The sequence below is a fragment of the Lissotriton vulgaris genome, chromosome 6 (assembly GCF_964263255.1).
Source record: "Lissotriton vulgaris chromosome 6, aLisVul1.2, whole genome shotgun sequence".
NCBI classification, from domain to species: domain Eukaryota; kingdom Metazoa; phylum Chordata; class Amphibia; order Caudata; family Salamandridae; genus Lissotriton; species Lissotriton vulgaris.
In genome coordinates, this window is record NC_141694.1 from 1,164,356,356 (window position 1) to 1,164,376,169 (window position 19,814).

At 41.0% G+C, this 19,814-nt stretch overlaps 1 protein-coding gene across 3 annotated transcripts in view; it reads right to left on the bottom strand.

Annotated features, from left to right (window-relative positions):
• Positions 1–212: 212 nt before the first annotated feature.
• The window catches only part of LOC147708574 (interleukin-20 receptor subunit alpha-like), a 176,895-nt gene continuing 157,293 nt past the window's right edge, over positions 213–19,814 (bottom strand). For 2 of the 3 annotated variants that reach the window (XM_086927249.1, XM_086927248.1), the window contains exon 7: positions 213–2,809. In XM_086927249.1, the coding sequence (XP_086783375.1) occupies positions 1,994–2,809 (816 nt within the window). In that variant the 3' untranslated portion in view covers positions 213–1,993. The remainder of the gene's footprint in view (positions 2,810–19,814) is intronic. The other variant, XR_015296647.1, reaches the window with a different exon arrangement.

The following is a 19,814-nucleotide window of genomic DNA, read 5'->3' on the forward strand; positions in this document are numbered from 1 at the left end:
CCAGGCATTTCGGTGAATAGACGTCGATGCGCACAGCTCTCTTTTTATTCCCTACACTTTCGCTAAATAATGTGGGGTATGTGAGTATCATACACATTGAGAAGCCATCTGTTATAAAATGTATCACTCAGTAGTAAAAAGCACTTTCGAAATATATATATTTTTTTAAAACAACCATCAATGGTGTTTTATACAGTAAGGGAAGAAACATCTGTTTTTCAAAAACGTTATTGAAAAAAGTATTTTCATATTTTGGCATTTTTGGGAATAGGTGCAAAAATACAAACATTTAGTCATAGTATTATTACCATCTTATGGTAAAATTGGCTGCAGTTTTACAAGCATAACGTGTAAAAATTAATAAGTTAAAGAAGTTAAAATGAGAACATGCTCAAATAACAAAACGCTATGAAATATATGCAAAACCTTAGCATTTAATGTGTTTTAAAGGTTTTAAACGTAATCACGTAAGCTGACCACCACACTTTATGGACAAACAAGAGTAAGTAAAGAGCTAAATCCAGGATAGGACTAAAGGAGAGGGGAAGAGAGAATGGAGAATGTGAGTATAAGTGAGCCAGCGAGAAAGACTAGGGAGGGAGAGGGAAAGTAAAGAGTCACAAACTGAGGGGCCAATGTATATTTTTGCGGACAGAGGTATTGCAAAACAAAAGATAAAATTGCCACACTCGTCATGGGAGTCATTATTCTTTATTTATTACTGCCCCTTACTGCTATGGTTTGCCTGGCAGTGACGGGCAGGTATATGTCCGCCTATCCTAGTTGGGCAGATGTACATATAGCCACTTCGTCGACATCATCTAATCCATCGGAGCAGTTTGGCTATGGTGAAGACCAAGTAGTCTCCGCCGTGGTCAAACTGTGGTCTGCCCACATTTAAATTTGTCAGGGGCTATAATGTTGGCGGTAAGCACTCTGTCACTGTTGTGATGGAGTATGCTTAAATGCATACAGAGATGCTCCATCTTTATTAATTTTGTGCACAACAAAAAAAGAAGGCCTAGGTTTAGTAGACGTGGAGGGGACATTAGAAAGGCAAAAGAGAACAATATTAACAAAGCAATAGACAGTTTAAAAGTGGGGAAATAAGAAAGGAAATCAACAAGAGCAGAGGAACAATAATTAATGAAGAAAGAAAACAACTGAAGACCTGGCTGTTTACTCAATAGATGAATGTGCTTGCCAGATGTGTCCATCTGGCAGGGGGTCTCCTTATTACAGTCTGTGTAGCGATAAGCCACCCTAGGGTATTGCACGCTCTATACATTATTTCATTCATTCATTCATATTATGGAAGCCTCTTTCTAAAAGAGAAGAAGAAATCCATATATCACACTTTGAAGCAGTTCAAAATGTACAAATAATATATATATGACAGTTTTCACGGTTAAATGATAATTCAGATATAAAGGTAAGGTGCCAAACACCAAACACTGGATAAATAAATGAAAAATAGCTCAATGGCAGAGAATCAAGCACCAAGTGAAAGAAAAGCTTGGAAGAAGGTTCGTCGAAAGAAAAGCTTGGAGGAAGGTCCATCTGATTTAGAAAGGTTTGTAATAAAGTAAATCAGGCTTCCACCCACAATTACTATGCAGTTACACAGAAAAAGATAAGATCTTAAGGTGTAGTCAACCTCGGATGGCTTTTTTTCAATGAACATAAAATAACGCGACCACAGAAAAAACGAAAAAAGAAAATGTGAGGAACGTTTTTAGGGCATCTGTGCAAGAGTTTGTGGTGCCGTGCAGGACAGAGCTCAAGATGATCATATTGCACTATTACACAAAAGGAAATTCGAACACAAGGACATGTGTGACAGGCATCACTGCAGAGCAGTGACAGACACACCAAGAGAAAAAAAATAAACAAACTGTCAAATTCTAAAGTAGCAAGGGGCAGCAGCATTGGCATGAGGTCCAGGGTGGCGAATTCCAGGAATGTCTAGCTAGAGAACCGGAAATCTCTGAAGTTACATTTGTATGTGCAAATCCCATTTTCCGCTGAACTGCAAGAGACACAAGTCCTCTTCTTCTGTGGATTCCTGTGATGTCTGCTTCACATACACTTTTGACAAAAGTCCATCCCCTGGATGTTGGTCACACTCACCACACATTTGTCCTTCTTCTTCATCAGGTTCAATATCAAGATCATAGAGACTGGGAATATTAAGCCGGCCAGTTCTGCGATCCCAGTCTAATACAATAGTATTACATGCTCCTTCATCTGCCTTTGCTTCATTTTGTGTTTGTAAGAAATTGTTTATACTCGGATCCACATTGGTCATCACTGGTGATACTCCTAACTGCATTGTGGTCTGCTGTAGACTGTCCAACTCATGCGTCCTTTCACCTGGAAGGTTTGTACTAACCTGTGACCTGTAGGCAATGTCAGCTGGACACATGCCATTCTGGATCCGATAATTCTGTTCTTGCGCTGGAGCAGAGTTTGATGCACGCAAAACAAGCCCATATGCTTCACTTGACAAAGTACTTTGAGATTCGGGATCACACCCAGAGGAAGGGCCTAGACATGGCTGCTGTCGGTTGTATGATGGGCCGTCGTGCAGCTCAGATGGCAATTCTGAGGACTGAAGTAAATAACCTGAATGCTGCACTTGTGGTATTAACTCTTCAATAATTTTTCCAACTGTGCTTCCGTTTTGAGTTATGGCCCAATCCAGATTTTTCCAGGGTGGGTGCGAGTCACTCATCACAATGATACTGATGAAGTTGTTGATCTCAGGAGTGAGGAATTTCTCACGACAACTTTCGATTTGAAGCTGTTGCTGAAAAGTGAGTTATTGACAAAATTAGTTTCTGCATGTAAAGACAAGTTCCAACGGATCAACATTTGAACTGTCATTTAATTTTATTTCTATGGTCACTCACCGGTAAGGTCCAGACTTGAGCTTCCTTTACAAATTAATCCAAGAATGATGTGGCGAGTCAACCAACATCAAATGAGTTTTCAGATATAAAACACGTTCCATAAAATATATCCTCTAGAAATAGCATTTATTTAAAACATCACTTAGAAAACTGTTTAGCATTAGTAAAGTTCATGTACTATTCAATACCTTTATACATAAAACAGATTTCATTTAATAGATTACTCAAAAAATTATTGTAATGAACTCAACAGTAGTTTTCATTGAAGAAGGAATGAGACTTTTGAGCTTTAACAAAGATAATCATTTTGTTGTGCATGTCTCTCATTGAGTAACAGTAGAGTGATTACCACATTCTGAATCTGGTTTCTAAGGCTATTAAATCTCAGCTGTGGGTAACAAAAGTTGTTTTCACAGCTGTGACGTCATAAGGGGAAGCACTCACTTCCTCTGTCCCACTTATCACATTACCCCCCCCAGATACGGGCCTTTGCAGGTCAGATATACTTGTTATTTTTTTTAAGTATACATTTTTATTGCCATTTGTTATACTCAGGAACACAAAGTTATAGCATCTTTCATATCACATTAACATACCCTCACCCCCACCCACTGTGCATCACTGTAACATTCGCATGGGACAATATATAGGACATTCACTAAAGTCCTCGAAGGAGAGCTGTCTAGAGTGCTTGCTTATGGTGTGGGCACCAGAGGCTCATGGTGCTCCAGATACACTCTGTATCGTCAATTCTCCTTTCCCCCTCCACATGTTCCCATCCCACCTGGCATTCCATGTATCACCTCTGTACTACTCATCCAATGTGCCAAGTATTTCTCACGGTGGTCTAGCCTATGGCAACTCGAGGACCTAAGTGAGCCTCGCCGCCCATGCCAGTAAATTATCCTCTAATTTATTGTCACTACAAGATATCCGCATGTGACTTTCTTCCTCCACTTTCCACTCTGTCATGTCTCTCATCCAATTGTCCACCAAGGTATGGCTAAGGGAGATCCATTGGATCACCACCCTATGCTCAGCAATCACTAGTTCCAGCAATATGAATTTTCAAATGTTTCTTCTTTCGTACTGGAATCATACCTAGCAAGTTCTGTTTAATACATCTGCGGATATCCCATCCCATAGCTGTACTCAGTCTTGCCAATCCGTGTCTAGTCTGGAGCACCCCGACAGCATGAGCAAGAATTCTGCTCCAGATGAAAAACAGCACAGACAGGAAAATACACTCTCAAGATAAATAGACTGCAATGTTGTTAGGGATATGTACTACTGGAGGGGTACATTTTATTGAATTTTTTTTAATTGTGTATTGGTGGAGGTCCTCTTCACCCCCTCATATATACCTTCCCACTCCTTATCTGTAAGTGGGTCACCCAGTATATCCTGCTTTCTACCCTGAATTGTTAGGGTGCAGGATGGGAAGTCCTTCCGCAGTGCCCTGCAAAGATGGGATATCAACTTGCGCCCCCTAGCTATATTGAGCTATGACACAAGAGTGTGGGACTCCTCGGGTGCATCCAGAAATGTTAACCAGATTCCTCTTACTGTAGCTGCAGTCTTGGCAAACTGTAAAACTTGCCCTGGCCCCAAGTTATTGGCTTCCATAGCATCGACCAATGTAACAAATTTATCATTGGGATATAGATCTTGCAGGGTTTCACAACTCCCAGCATGACACTGGTTGACGAACACTGTTCGCGCAAAATCAACACAAAAGGGCAGTTTCCAGAGGCCCCAATAAACATCCTGATAAATGGAGGGGAGGTTATATCATCTGCCTTAATGGCCGTATACAACACCTCTGGAGGATGGATGTGTCCCTGACACATGGAAGCACGCTATCATCCGGCTAATGGAGGCCTCCCCAGACCTTGATAGGCAGGGAAACTACAGGCCTATCTCATTGCTGCCAGGCATAAGTAAAATCTTATAGAAACTACTAAATGGTTTCTCTTAAACTTTTTGGATATCAATAACCTGCTGCATTACTCACAAATTGGTTTCAGCCCTGGTTGTAGCATCTAGACAGCTCTTCTGTTGGCCAATAAACACTTGAGAATTCCCTTAGACTGAGGCGGGTCAGCTGAACTCACTCTTCTTTATTTGAGTGTAGCTTTCAACACCGCCTCTCACTCAGTCTTGAGTGACAGGATGAAAGCAATAGGGATTACAGGGACAGCATTAAAATGGCTAACTGCATTTTAAACCAGCAGAAGCTTCCAAATTAGAGAAGGACCCTTCTTTTCGGATGCCCATAAGTTAGAATGTAGAGTGACGCAGGGCTTCTCCTTGAGCTTTAGACTCTTCAACATATATGTTAGACCTCTTTCAGACATCATCTGTGCCCATGGTTTTACTATAGTATCCTACACAGACAACACTCAGATTTTCATCTCCATGTCACCTGACACCATATGCACCTCTAAGAAATGTAATACATGCTTAGAACAGGTGGCCAGCTGGATGGCGGCAACTTCCCTTAAGCTGAATGGAGACAAAACAGAGGTGATGGTATGAGCAACAACCCATCGCTGTGGGAAGAACTTATATGCCCCCTTTGTCTGGTTGAGTCCCCCACCCCTCAATCTGATGTTAAGAGCCTTGGTGTTACCTTGGACAACGATTTGACCATGATCTCCCAGGCAAAGAAAGTGACTGGTACTTGTTTTGGCCTTCTAAAATCCCTTGGAAAAACGCTCAAGTGGCTTCCTATGGAGTGTTGGAGGATGATGGTCCAAGGCCTGATCCTCTCATGCCTCGACTACGGCAACTTCCTGTACTTGGGCAGCCCAGCTAATATAGCAAAAAAATTGCAGGTCACTCAAAATGCTGCAGCACAAGCCCTTTTGGGTTTGCCCAAGATGAATTGAGCATGCACGGCTCAGGTGCAATTGCACTGGTTACCTATCAATAAACTAATAGAATTTAAGACCCTATGCATTGCCCACAGGTCAAAATATTCACCTGTTCCACATGTCCTGCAGCACTTCACTACTGGACATACAATCCCCAGAGCACTAAGGTCGAATGACCTCTCCCTCCTTGCTGTCCCTGGAATAAAGAGAGCGAGCTGGGGAGGTGGCTCATTTGCTTACCTCACTGTCAAATTATGGAAATCTCTTCCTGTCCAGCTCAGGTTAAATAACAATCTGTTAAGCTTTAGTAAGCTAATAAAAACCCATATTTTCAGATAACTTTTCTGTTAAAAACCTTTTAGACAGTTCGTTGCTTATTCTCCGGTCAGTGCTGGGGTTCCCAGGCTGGGCAGCTGTGCACTCTATGAAATGGATTAACATAGCATAACATAACATGGCTGGTGCATCCCTATCCCAGGTGCGACACAACTGCCAGGTCATGTATGAGACTGAGCTTGGAACTCCAGCACCAAACATAAGGAGCTCTGGTAGTGGAACCTCTGCAAGGTGCCCTCCTACAACTTTTTATCCCAATAGTCCACCTCATCGAACCAGTGATCTCAATGCTGCAATTGAGCAGCCAGATAATAGAGCTACACACATGCAATATCCAATTCCCACTGCTTCCAGGTCCCCTTGAGCATAGCCAGCCTACCCTCTTTCTCCCTGAGGCTCGAAGCAGTTCCACAATCAATCTATCCAGTTCAGAAAAATATTTTGTAGGGATATAATACATAGCCCCCTGGAAGATATAAAGGCAGCACAGTAAGATACTCATCTTTTCCAATGCTAGCCTGCCCATCAAGGACAACCGGAGAGTGTTCTAGAATCTCACAGAGTGTTTTAGACCTTCCAGCACCCTGCCAATATTGAGGGAATCAATATCTCAGGTTCCTCGTCATCCTCATCCGAAGATACCCAACATTAGAGGTCTCCCAAGAGAGTCTCACCAACGGTAGTCCCTATAAAAGAACCTCCCCCATTCCACCCAATGGAAACAGGTTAGACTTAACCCAGTTCACGTTAAGCTTGGAGAGCCAGCATAATAGGATCAGAGTATTCTAGTTGACTCAGATACACCAGAGCATCGCCCGCGTACCATTAGACCATGTGAGTGATCGTCCTAATTGTGATGTCCCAGCCCTACAACAATGACAGCTCTCACACGGCTTTCTTCATGGTTAGTCCTTCTTTGATTTCGCTTTATATACCCATCTCTGCCATGATGGGCATTATGGGATTTGTAGTGCACGTTTTTTGAATAAATTTATATATATACAAAAAGGACAATCGGGCTTTATTCAGGATATTACATTTCAGAGATTTGGTTTTCATTAGTTTAGTATGCATTGCTTTTTAAGTGATGTTTCAACATGCACAAAATTTTTAATGTATCATTTGGGTATAGTACCCCTTGGATTTCCAAAACATTATGATTCTTGTGTTTAGTGCACCTTAAACGTATGTTTACAGTTTGATGCTGTTATCACTCATGGGCAGATGTTGGTAGGGTGGGTGGCAGGACACCACACTTTTTATGGGATAAGAGATCTACACAGGTGAGCCCATGTTGTATTACTCCTCCATGACTCCTACTGCTGCACACCTCATGGTGGCAAAGGTAATGAAATGGAAGGACTTTCCAAAATGTAAAATAAAAAATAGGCAAAACAGGAAACAATTGTGCGGTTTTTCACCTTAGAGTTTATGACCTTCGATTCTTTGCTCTCATACTATAATTAGCTTCGCAAAATGGCACACTAAGGGCCAGATTGGTTAATTTCTCACACAATGCAGGGCAGCAGCTAAAAATGCTACGCTGTGCTGCATGAGAAGAAGAGAGCAGGAAAACACCATATCTACAGAGATATGGGTCTCTCCTCACCTCTCCATGGCACCGGCGCAGAATTTTGATGCAAAGCACCACATACACACCTTTGAGCCATAGTGCCAGGGTGTGTATGTACGAGCCTAGCATAGATTTTGTACTGGAAGGGTTCCCTTTGTGCTGCTTTGTGTTATTTTTAGACAACTTTCAAGCGCAAAACAAGCTTTGCGCTGGAAAGTAAATAATAAAAATAACATTTTGTACTTTTTTGCATCACTTTTGAATAGGATAGATTGGTAAAGAGAAAGCAGATCTCATCCCCAATGAGGCCAAAAACAATAACATAAAATAGAGATACTTGGGGTCCATCTAAGACTGACATTCTGAAAGGGTGAGAGTTGCCAAACAATGTTTTAAATAGGTTTCTTATATAATACGAAAATGTTTGATCGAGGTACCTCTCATAATGCTATTGTGTTTCATAACACATGTTTTAGGATCCAAGTTAGTTGTATAATGTCTATCTAATTTATACATCTTCATTTAGTCCCAAAATGTGGCTTGCTCTCACCCACAAAAGAGTAGGTAAGTCTGTTGCTATTCAAAAGCTGATGTTCTGTAGGTGCTACAGCCAAAAATGACCCAAAACAGTCATAAATGACATAATATCGAAAATAATGGTGTTAGGGACTGATAATAAACCCCATAGAAAATGTTAAAATAAATTAAAATAATTCAACTATTTAAAAACGTAAATACTTTTTATTAATTGCAAACGTCTGTAAATAAAACATGGTTTAATTTTAAACATTTTATTAACTGTTTTTAAATTAAAATTTCAGTGCAACTTATTTTCTTTTAAACACATTACATTCCTTTTAATTAATTATACACATCACTTTTTGATTTTTATGACATATATATTTTTATTTTACTTAGGAATTTTTTAATGTATACGTCAAAAATATTTTTATTTTTATTTAATATATTTAAAATAATTTAAATTTTAATTTAAGATTATGTTTTCAATCTGTAACATGTTTATATGTTTCTACATTAAAAGTAAATATAATTATTTACCATGAATATTTAACAGTAAAACATTTTTTCAAATTTTGGAAAACGTTTAATATACTTTTTACATTTTCCATATACTTTACTGAAGGGAGATTTCTGTCCTGGTGCCTATGTGTGAAACTTTCTATTAGTGACTTTGCACTCAGAAATTAGACTCCACCCTCTCAATTCAAGGGATGGAGACATATATGTCTACACTCCGTAGTATTTCAATTCAAAGAATCTTTATTCGGTGATTAAAAAACACCATAAAAGCACATTCATATTTACACAATAAAAAAGCATTAAACATTTCAGAATTCTTTGTGCAATAAATTTACAGACATAGCTACAGCAGTATGGCCTTGTTTAACATTAAAAAAGAGAATAAAAGGTTTCAATCTACACCTCTAGTGAGTCTTAATCTTAAGGCAACTTTAATAAAATTCATGATGCTACACAGTGTCAAAGGGTCCTCGGCTTTCTGTAAGAAAAGTAATGCCTCCCTTGCGTGGACCAAATTAGCTTTTTTCAGGATATTTACAAGGTATTTTCGCCGGGGCATAGAGTAGAGAGGGCAAAGTAAGACCAGATGAAGGGAATCCTGCGGAGACCTGTTGTCGCAGCCGCAGGGCCCCTTCTGGTCTATTGTTGTGACAAACCCCGCTGGTGATGCCAACATGAATGGGAGTAAGTTAAGTCTAAATCGGCACATCAGGAACCTATCCTGGGCATTGTGCATGAGAAACAAATACGGCTCCATGCCTTGAACACTTTTTACTTGGCGATGGGCCCTCACAGTCTTTTTACAGCCTTCCGCCACCTCTCTGCACATGGTTTTCTGTTCCAGGAATATTCTCCCCACTTGCTGTTTGTCCTGGGCTACAATCGATGCAGGGTGAAAGAAGAGGTTCCCAAGGCCTAGCTCCTCTAAGTTATTCTTTACATAAAGCAGCCAAGGGATCCGCATACATTTGTCCCTCTTTAGACAATCTGATAAAATTTCTCTACTTAGTGACGCCTCCGGGTTCAACCAAATTTTTAGCCAGGCTATAATAGGCCTCAACTTTATCAGATCTTCTATGTATGGTCTCCCTAACTCACTGTGGGCAATCGAACCAGCAGTACATTGTGGGGCCCTCAGAACTGACTTCAGGTATTTGTTTTCTTCTCTTTGTATGCTAGTGGTATTAACAAAGCCCCATACCTCTGCCCCATAGATTACCTTGGAGCATGATACAGAGCTATACAGGTTTAACACCTGTTCCGGGGACCATCTTCCTAGCCTCCTGCCATAACTAGCAATTGCCCCGTTAGATGATACCATTTTACCGCAGCGTTCCTCCACCAAGGTATCAAACCGCAAGGCACCATCAAATGTAACACCAAGGTAAGGAAATGTTTTATCCTCTTCCAATGTATGGCTCCCTATTTTGTAGGTAAATTTAGAGGCATTTTTTTTCCCTGCCAGGAGCACATAACATTTACTGAGATTTGCAGAGAGATCCAGGGCGCCCATAAAGCTTACAAATCCGTCAATCAGGGTTTGAAGGCTCCTCGGTGTGCGTGCGATCAAAACCGCATCATCTGCATAAAGCAGAACGGGAATATGCCGCGACCCCACCCTTGGACAATCTGCCTTCAATCCTAGCAGAAACTGCTCTAGGTTGTTGACATAAAGGGAAAACAAAAAGGGAGCAAGAATGCAGCCTTGGCGGACTCCACTCTTGCAAGGAAAGGAACTAGTCAGCCCCCCCTCCCTATTGAAGCGGACCTTGGCAGTAGTATCACTATGCAGTTCTTTCAAGATCTTAATTAGGCCGCTCTCTATCCCCAAGCTGAGCATCATGCCCCACAGTTTTTCCCTGTTCACGTGGTCAAATGCTGCTGCCAAGTCCATAAAACCCATGTAAATGGATTCATCACTAGCTATGGTGTACTTGGCAGTCAGCATATACAAATTCAAACACTGATCGCTAGTGGACCTCCCTGCCCTAAAGCCGTATTGGGTGTCTCCGTAGTAAATACACACACATAAATGGTGCAGAGCCAAAAGTGGTACACTTACAACAGAGTGTAAGAGTAAAGTTACATGTGTAGATCTGCTCACATGTAAGTTTACATTTGTGAATAGCCCCATTCCAGTTGCATACATTTTTAATGCTTCTAATTTGTTAAAAATCACATGATACCCACAGCCAACAGTGGAGTTGTGGTTTATATAGTTTTATTAAGTACAGAACATGCATTACTTGATGGTTAACATTGTAATTAATATAAAGTGGAGGTGAAAAGAAGTATTTATTTTGAAATATCCACAAGAATCTGAGTTTAAGGTTAGGTAATCATTTGAACCAATCCAAGTTCTAGATTACCCATAATGCCAGGAAATTCAGAGTAAGTTTTTTGAAAAGGTGCTATTGGGGACACTGACTTACAGAAGCCGAAAATACAAAGAAATGTAATAGATAATAGCAAATATCAGACAATGCTGCACTCCCCATTAAAATGGCACAACTGTGTGTAGCATGAACCTACTTGGCATATTTCACTTCCCTAAAGTCCATAGGAATTGCCACAAAGTGTACCCAGGGCCTGTAAGGTAAATGCCACTAGTGGACTGCAACACCTATTTTGTCACCTATTTTGTCACCCAATATACTGGCAGTGCAAACATCCGCTTCAGCAATTTGACCTGTCCAAATAAACCCTTTTTGCAGGTCTACACTTTTCCGTTCAAATATTAATAAGTTATGCCAAAGTTGGCCCATCAGACAGGGTTCATGTTATTAAAAAGTAGGATATATTTCGATCTAATATTAAAGATGTCCTCACAGGTTGCTTTAATCCCAGTGGGGAGGGAGCTGCCCCTAGAACTGATTTGAAGTGATTATAGAGGAGGGGTTACTCACGCCCCTGGCCATGCCTCTGGGGTGGTACAAAAGGGGGTGGTGATGGACGGAGCATCTGAATCAATAAAACACTCACACCCAGTCAAAAGATCTGGGTTTAATCCATCACCGTTCTTTAGCCCACTCTGCCACCCCAGTTCAGACATGGCTATATGCAAATCAATCTGACCCTGCGCCTCATGGGAACGGTCCAGCCCAAACTGCCAAGCCATGTCTTCCCTGGACCGGAAACAAGCTTCCGAGGACCGGTTTCTGGCATTCCAGCCGTCTTCAGCCCAGCTTGCTTGAATCCAGTGGCAAAGTGAGCAAAGGACTCACGTCTGAGCATACCCTGCCACACTTATGGCGGCCAAAAGCGGTACAAAAGGGGGTGGTGATGCCTCTGGGGTGGGCACACGTCTTTGCACAAGGGGAAAAGGGTTCCACTATCTTGGATTAAGGCAGAGAGGGGCACTGTTGGATTGCTTGCAGTGGAACACACAGCAAATGCTGCAAGTATAGTTAGGGTTATCACTGTGAACTTTTATCCCATTGGCTAGGGAAGAGGCGGATGTACATTGTTACAACGCATGCTTTTACCACGCATGCCTTTACAATGCAGGTTTTTCAACGCAAGTCGTTACAACGACTTGCTTTGGGGGGTGCTGGATAGTGAATAGTTTAATTTAGTATTCCAACTCCAGTCCCCGTGGATAGTAGGGAAGGTGTTGGATAGTAAATTAAACTATTACCTATCCTAGAGCGCCCCCCAGCGCAAGTCGTTGTAATGACTTGCGTTGAAAAACCTGCGTTGAAAAGGTACTGCGTGCTAAAAGTTGCGTCGTAAAGGATGTTTCCTGAAGAGGCAGGGGTCACCCTACTCAGTAGATAGTGCCAGGTATAAATGTGGCATCATCATTATCCTCCTCAGAACACTACTGAAACTAAGGAAAATCAGAAGAGGAGTGAACCTGCTGTCTGAGACCCAAAAAAAACCTTTAAATTCCTGCTCTCTCCCTTTTACCCAGGGCAAAGAGGTGGACTCCAAGGTGTATATGTCTGACTTATCAAAGCTACATGAAGACTCTCCTGAAGATTTACGTGGACCATTTCCAACTGGCCCTGCCCTGGACACTACTGTTCGTAAGTGAGTCCTGACACCGAAGTACAGTTTCGGAGGTCCAAGAACCCTTGGCTGAGTCTGTGTGGACCTCTCCTACCATCACTGAAATCCTGGATTCAGAAACATTTAGGGGCATATGTATCAAACAATTTTTTTGTCGCAAACGCTGCAAATAGGTAAAAAGCAGCATTTGCGACAAAAAAATCCGAAAATGGAATACATCAACTAAAACGCATCGCAATATTAAGGAATCACAAATTTTGCGATTCCTTAATATTGCGTAAGCATTTAAGGAATCGCAAATTGCGATTCCTTAAATGCTATGTAATAACCAATTAAGTTTTGCGAATTTACACTAAGAAATCGCAAATTACCACCAACTTGAAGTTGGTGGTAATTTGCGAAATTTTTTACAAATGCACTTTTTGGCATTTGTAAAGGTACCATGTGGCACTCATATATACCCTTAGGGCATGTATGTCCGCCATATGCGCACACATGTACATTTCAGGGGTGCAGCAGGGTGTCCTTCAGACACCCTTTGAACCCTTGAAATTATTCTCAATTTGCGATTAGCAAATTGCGAATCGCAAATTGAGAATAACTTCACATTCCTTCCTATGGGTCTCCTGGCTCATGGAAATGAATGGGAAATTATTCCTTAATTGCAATTAGAAATTTGCTACTCGCAATTAAGGAATTTTAAGAAATCGCAAAAAAAATATAGAATTTTTATATACATACCATTTTGCAATTCTCAAATAGCGATTCTCAAAAAATCGCTATTTGAGAATCGCAAATAGGTGTTTTGATACATCTGCCCCAAGGTCTCCAAAGACCTGTGGAAAACTGGGACAAACCTGCCAAGCCAATCTGACCAAGGGCTGAAGATTCAGGTGTCTCCCGCTCGGAGCTTTTTCCTCAGCAGCATATATATTTCAACAGGGCTTTGCAGAGAAGATAAACAGTGTCTTGGAGTCATCTTATGCTACTGCTTCCAGCCTTTCCCCACTGCAGGAATTCAAGCTCTAAAAAAGTGAATGTAGAAATCTTGACGGGGCAAAGGCACCTACAGTATTCAGCTTGTGAGAGACATTTCTTGGGTGAAAAATTCGAATTTGTCCCTCTTGGAACCTTCTTACCAAAATGGGACCTCATCCAACGGCTATGCAACCTTGTGAAGTCCTCCTTAGGTACAGCCTACTGCCTTGCGCTGCTGGAGATTTTAGACTTCCATTTTTAGCCTAAGGGCCAAGGTAAAACTTCCAACCTGGTCAAGCCGGGTCCCTGTATCCATCCCATGCTCCATTGCAGGTCCTGGCTTTTTGGCACTGTCTTTATTTAAAACTTCATAAATTCATATCTCCGGTTCCACTTATTAGCTTTTTGTTGTTTTGGTGTCACTGAATTTATTACATTTATTAAAATGTACTCTATGTTTCTAAATTGGTTTGTGATTTTTCCTGTGTTTTGATTTTATTACTAATTTGGTACTGAACAAATACTTTATACATTGCTTCTAAGCTTAGCCTGTCTGATCTATGCCATAGTTACCAGTTGGTTGAGCTCTGGTTATTTAGTGACTTGAGTGGCTCATACTGATAAGGATTGTGTTTATTACTTAAGGTGGGTCATCACCCCTTTAACAAATAACCCAATTTCTTACACCCAGAAAACAATTTTGAAAACTACTCACCAGAGGGAGTGCTGGGTTTTGTGGCTTGTGAAGATGGCATCGCTTTTTTTAACCCAGAATGCCCTGAAAATATTACAATTGGGTTCTAAACTGAACATTTCTGTGATGGAACGTTCTGCAATTTCAGGGGAATAGCAAAATGTCCCACAACCCAGTGCTTCCACTTCTCTACTGATAAAAACTGTACATCAGGTGTGTTGGTGGGCCAGCCATTGCTCTTAAAAGTTACTATGTTGCCACACCACTATCTGTATCTGGAAGGAGGACTACATGCACTGCCCTAACTCAGGGAGGCTCAGAGACTATTAAGAAGACTTACCAGTCTGGAGGGAGTAGACATGTTGCAACTGCACTTCCCACCTACAGCTGATGCTGTCATTCCCGTAAAAGGAACAGCTACTGAAGACAGGCATCTCTTTGTTTGGGACACTGTTGTGTGGCTTGTATGGCAGTGTCTCGACTGCAGCCTTCAAGACTTCAGTGAACATGGACTTAGAGTGGGAGGCCTACGTGAGGCCTACCACAGCGTGAGAGACTGAACATTAATATTGCCCTGAAATACTAAAACGAATACAGTGGAAGCACTAAACCTGCACTGTTTTCTGCACCTGAAAGGCTCTGGGATACAAGAGGTGCTGAGGGGGGATAGAGTGATGAGGGTGGGATAAGTCTAGCTGCATTAGCATTTCACCGGTTTATCGGGTAGTTGATACATTTTCTGTTAATGTGTGTATTGCACCTTATTGTGTAATAAAGTATTTTATTTTTGCTAAATGAAGTACTGGGCTGGACAGCCATGTTCTTGGTGTCTTTTGAGATCTCATTCTGTGGTTCCCCAACACTAACATACATGTGAAGCCTGTGAGCTCTCACCATTGCAATGACTGAGAGTCAAATGCTGAAGTGGTTGCACTTAGCCCAGTCTGAAAACCCATAGTAAGAAAGGCCCCGGCGCTTAGAGGCAAATGGCCACATCCTCAACAAATGTGTCCCAGTAGCCCCTGCCTGCTCTGCAGCCCCTCCCAAATGGGTTCTGAAACTTTATTTACTGTTCAGATTCAGAGTCACATTTCTGCCTAATTCACTGCACTAAAATCTTGTATTTGGCTCATCGCGTCAATTCAATACACAAATCATTTTATTTCATGGTCCCTTTCTCCATATATGGGTTCTTTCCTCACCCATCATCCTTCTATTCTTTCAGATTGTTTCTTGAAAGAGCAAATGCTTACAGGTACTGATAATTATCCTGTAGAATTTTGGAAAATAAGGAAAGGCTGTTACTTATGTCCCTTGAATAAAACCTGTATCTAAACATTGTTCCATTTTGAATGAAATATTGCTCTTGGATTGGGAGTCTTTCAGAACAACAGTACATCCACAACTGCACATGTTACACCATCTCCAACACCCAAAACTTGTACTCCTACCAACTTTTTTATGTACAATATTGAGAGATGTACAAGTGTTAAAAATCTTTGTGGAAAGTGCATTGAATAAACACTAATTAATGCTTCATTTGTGGAAGAAAGAGTGCCGGTGCTCTTAGCTTCGCTCAGATGTTCATGGTTGAAGCAATTACATGTCGGCGCACCGAATACCAAGGTTGGTAGTCTTTAATCCACTACTAGACACTCCCTCGCCCTTTTTCTTGCATTTCCAGGCCCCCCACTTTCTGTTTGTGATGGTTTTTGACGTCTTTTTCTTCCTCTTTCTTTGAGATCTATGTGTTTTACCTCTCTTGCACTCAGTAAATATCTAATAGGGGAAACATAAGTGCAGGTCCCCAAAAAGAAGTCCTGGTGACCCGCAATGGCAACCACTGGCTCAAATTAAGCACTGAACACTATACCAAAAAAATAAAACAAAATATCAACTCCACAACCATTGTGGATGTAAGATCTACAAATCCACCTTGGGTTCCTAAGAAAAGCAACCGGGATGAAAAACAAAACGTCACAAGCAAATCAACGGTATTCCACTTCTCATGTAGCCAGGTTCTTAGTCCCTTAATGAATGAAATCAGCTTACTGATGCCAAGTCTAATGGTAGGTACTCCCATAATTTAGCTGCAAAAATGCATAAGGCATTACTGCCATTGATAAGCTTCCTGAACTTTTGAACACAGAGAATACCTTCTTCCCCTGATTAAAGACACAGACAAGATTTATACAATTGACATGTATGTGTGATGACGGCTGTCCCTAATGAAGCATTTTTACTTCACAATAATAGTGGAGTGTACAAGGAATTGGTCAAATATATTCCTGATGTCCAGGCTCAAATACCTTTTAGGTCTGACTTTTGAAATAGCTGTAGCTGCCTTGTCAGACTATTGTTTTTCCATACAAATCATACTCAATGTACCTAGGTAGGGGGCATTTGGTCAGAAGACTCCATTCTTTGGTCTGCTAAACTGGTAATCACATTTTGATTCCGCTCACCACAGCAAACAGCATAGGGAAAAGGGTCAGCTCACCCACTTTACCCATTGCCTCCCTCCCTCACTCTGAGTTTCTGTAAAACCTGTGAACCTTGATCACGTCAGCCTAAAAATAGCTCTATACACTTCAGTGGCAAAGCTGGTTTAAAGTATGCTTTTTATTTTTATCCTTTATTAAATTTAAACACAAGTTATTTATTTTACCTTTACTCTGGGTGCCCAGTTCGACAGTGATTTATTTTCCATCTCCTTTTCTGAATTATACAGGGCTAAGTAACATTGTAGCTGCCTGTAATTTGAGCGCTTGGTTACATGGTGATTTATACTTATCTCCTTCACAAATTACAACAATACTAACATGCATGGCGCCACTGAAAGCCTTGTTGTCTGAAACAAAACATCACTAGGAAAGTAACCTCAGTAGTGAGTGTTTTTCAAATTTCAAATTCTTAATGCAAGAACGAGACAGGCACGTTTAGATTTTTTGTCCTTATGTGGCCTATGCTTGCAATATAAAAGAACCATTGCACAGTTTGCCAAGGCCAGACCTATCAAATGTGCCAATGCTTGCTTGGCTACATCAATGATGGTGGCATTATAGTGCTCTGTAAATAAAATTTCTAAGCATGGATTTGGATTTATTAAGAGCCATGTTGCATTTTGCTGTTAAATGTGTATTTTGCTGCTGATTTTTTTTAATAGGTATTTTATTACCACCGAACAAATGTTATAACACCATCTGTTCCTGGATGCTATTTGTTTTATGGGAAATTGTTTTCAACAATTTTGTGATTTTTAGTTGGGCTTCCCGCTCAGTGCCATTGACAAGCGGAAGCCATCTTGGGCGGTAATGAAATCTCTTAGGCAATGCTCCAGTCTTCTTGCGGCCTACTATGTGAAGAGGCTCCACCGATTTAAAAGCAGGTGGGGGCATCCTGCACCACTATCTCTAAACAAGCATGTGGATATATTGTGAGCCACGCTCTTTGGTGTATTTTGTGCTAAAGGTTTTAAAATAAGTGTTTTACAGTAGCTGAATACATATTGATGCCATCTGTTTAGGGTAGCTCTTTGTTTTATGTGGAAGCTTTTTCAACAATTTTGAGATTCATTTGGGTTTCCTGCTTGATGCCATTGACAAGCGGTAGGAATCTTGGAGGAGATTCAAATATTTTGGGCAATGCTCAAATCTTCTGGTCGCGTACAGTGCGCAGGGGCATAAGCTCCACCTATTTAAAGAAGGCTAAAGTGTGAATGTGCTGCCATTCCTAAATAGGCACTCTGATATATTGTGAGCCACATTGTTTGGTGTTTGTTTCTGCTAAAATTAATACGTTTTTAATGGAATTGAACTATTTTGTCATCATTAGTTGGGCTTTCTGCTTGGTGCCATAGCCATCTTGGGGGTGGGTTGGGTGACGACAAAAATCACTTAGACAATTCATTAGACTTATGGTGGTCTATTATGTGCAGAGGCATTGGCTCCACCTATTTTAAAGTGGGTAGAGCGAGTCTGCACAGCAGATGCACCTCTATTGCGCCAAAAGCAAGGCCACCTGCATTTGTCAGCTCGATGCCAGTGCGGTGACCAGCCCCAGTTATTCTGCCCAATCTCCCTCAGAAAGTTATGCTCGGGTATGTCTAGTTCTGAGATTGAGTCCCTAAAGGCAACATTCACCTCCCCGCGTTTACCTGTAGTACCAAGCCACAAACTTGCGACCCAAATCCATATTCAATATCAACTTCATCAACGACCCTTTTCTGGCCTCATTGCAGACTTATTAATGTATGTGATTTACCCAAACACTCTTTTAGAAGGATATGACCTTATTTTTCACTATGATTTGGATTTGTTTTCTTTATAAATGAAACTTGGCTTCAAGAGGCCTCCCGCATAGCCAGCGAATTAGCAAACAAATGATGGAAGGAATGCTGACAATGCAAACATTCTCCTCCTCTCAAAAGATCTGGGTTAAATCCATCGTTCTTTTGCCCACTACGCCACCCCAGTTTGACCCAGCCGTATGCAAATCAGTCTTGACCCTGTGCCCCATGGGAACAGTCCAGACCAAACTGCCAGCGCATTAGCCATGCCCAACAGTTTTGAGTTAATTAAATTTGAAAGGAAGGTAGGAAGAGGGTTCTACTCCATTCCCTCTCTGCAACAAGATGACTTTCATGCAGTGGAGTCGCATGGTTTTAAAGTGTTGCTTTCCATCTTGTTACTTTACCGGAATTACAATATATAGTCCTCCTCAACCCGATCTCAATTTTAATGCTAATTTGTTTTATTTTCAGTGATTTTGTCAGTTCTCATTCAACCTATATGTGGACAGCTCTTTTCAGACCAGTTTTAGAGAATTCCTCCATTTGTGTCCCTCTCTGTGTCTCAAACAGTTCATTCAAGGTCCCACCCATATCAAGGTGCATACTTTGTATCTTATTTTTTTCCACTAATTCTAAGATTTCTCCATAACCAAACACTCCACCTACCATGGAATGATCACTATTTGATCTTGTTCACATTGCTGCTTGATTGTAGGGCAGATAAGAGGACTCCAAAAAATAATCAATCATAGGTGCCACGAACCTGTTGTAAAATGTTGCAGGAGTCATTTATGATAGTTCTAAATACTAATCCTTTAATCATTTAAGGCCCGATGTAGGTGTCAAAATACCGGTCGGAAACGGCCGAAAATACAGATTTTCGGCCGTTTCCGACCGGTATTTTGACATTGGTATGTAGGGCATTGAAAATCCTACAGTAATTTTACCAAAACGGTAACATTACCGAATCTGTATTTTCCTATGTAGGTAGCACTTCTAACAGTGTTACAGGGCCTTTAGAATTCGTTATTTACCATGTAATACAACTGCATGGTAAATAACGAATTCCTGTGTACATGCACTTCTGTGCATGTACACCTGT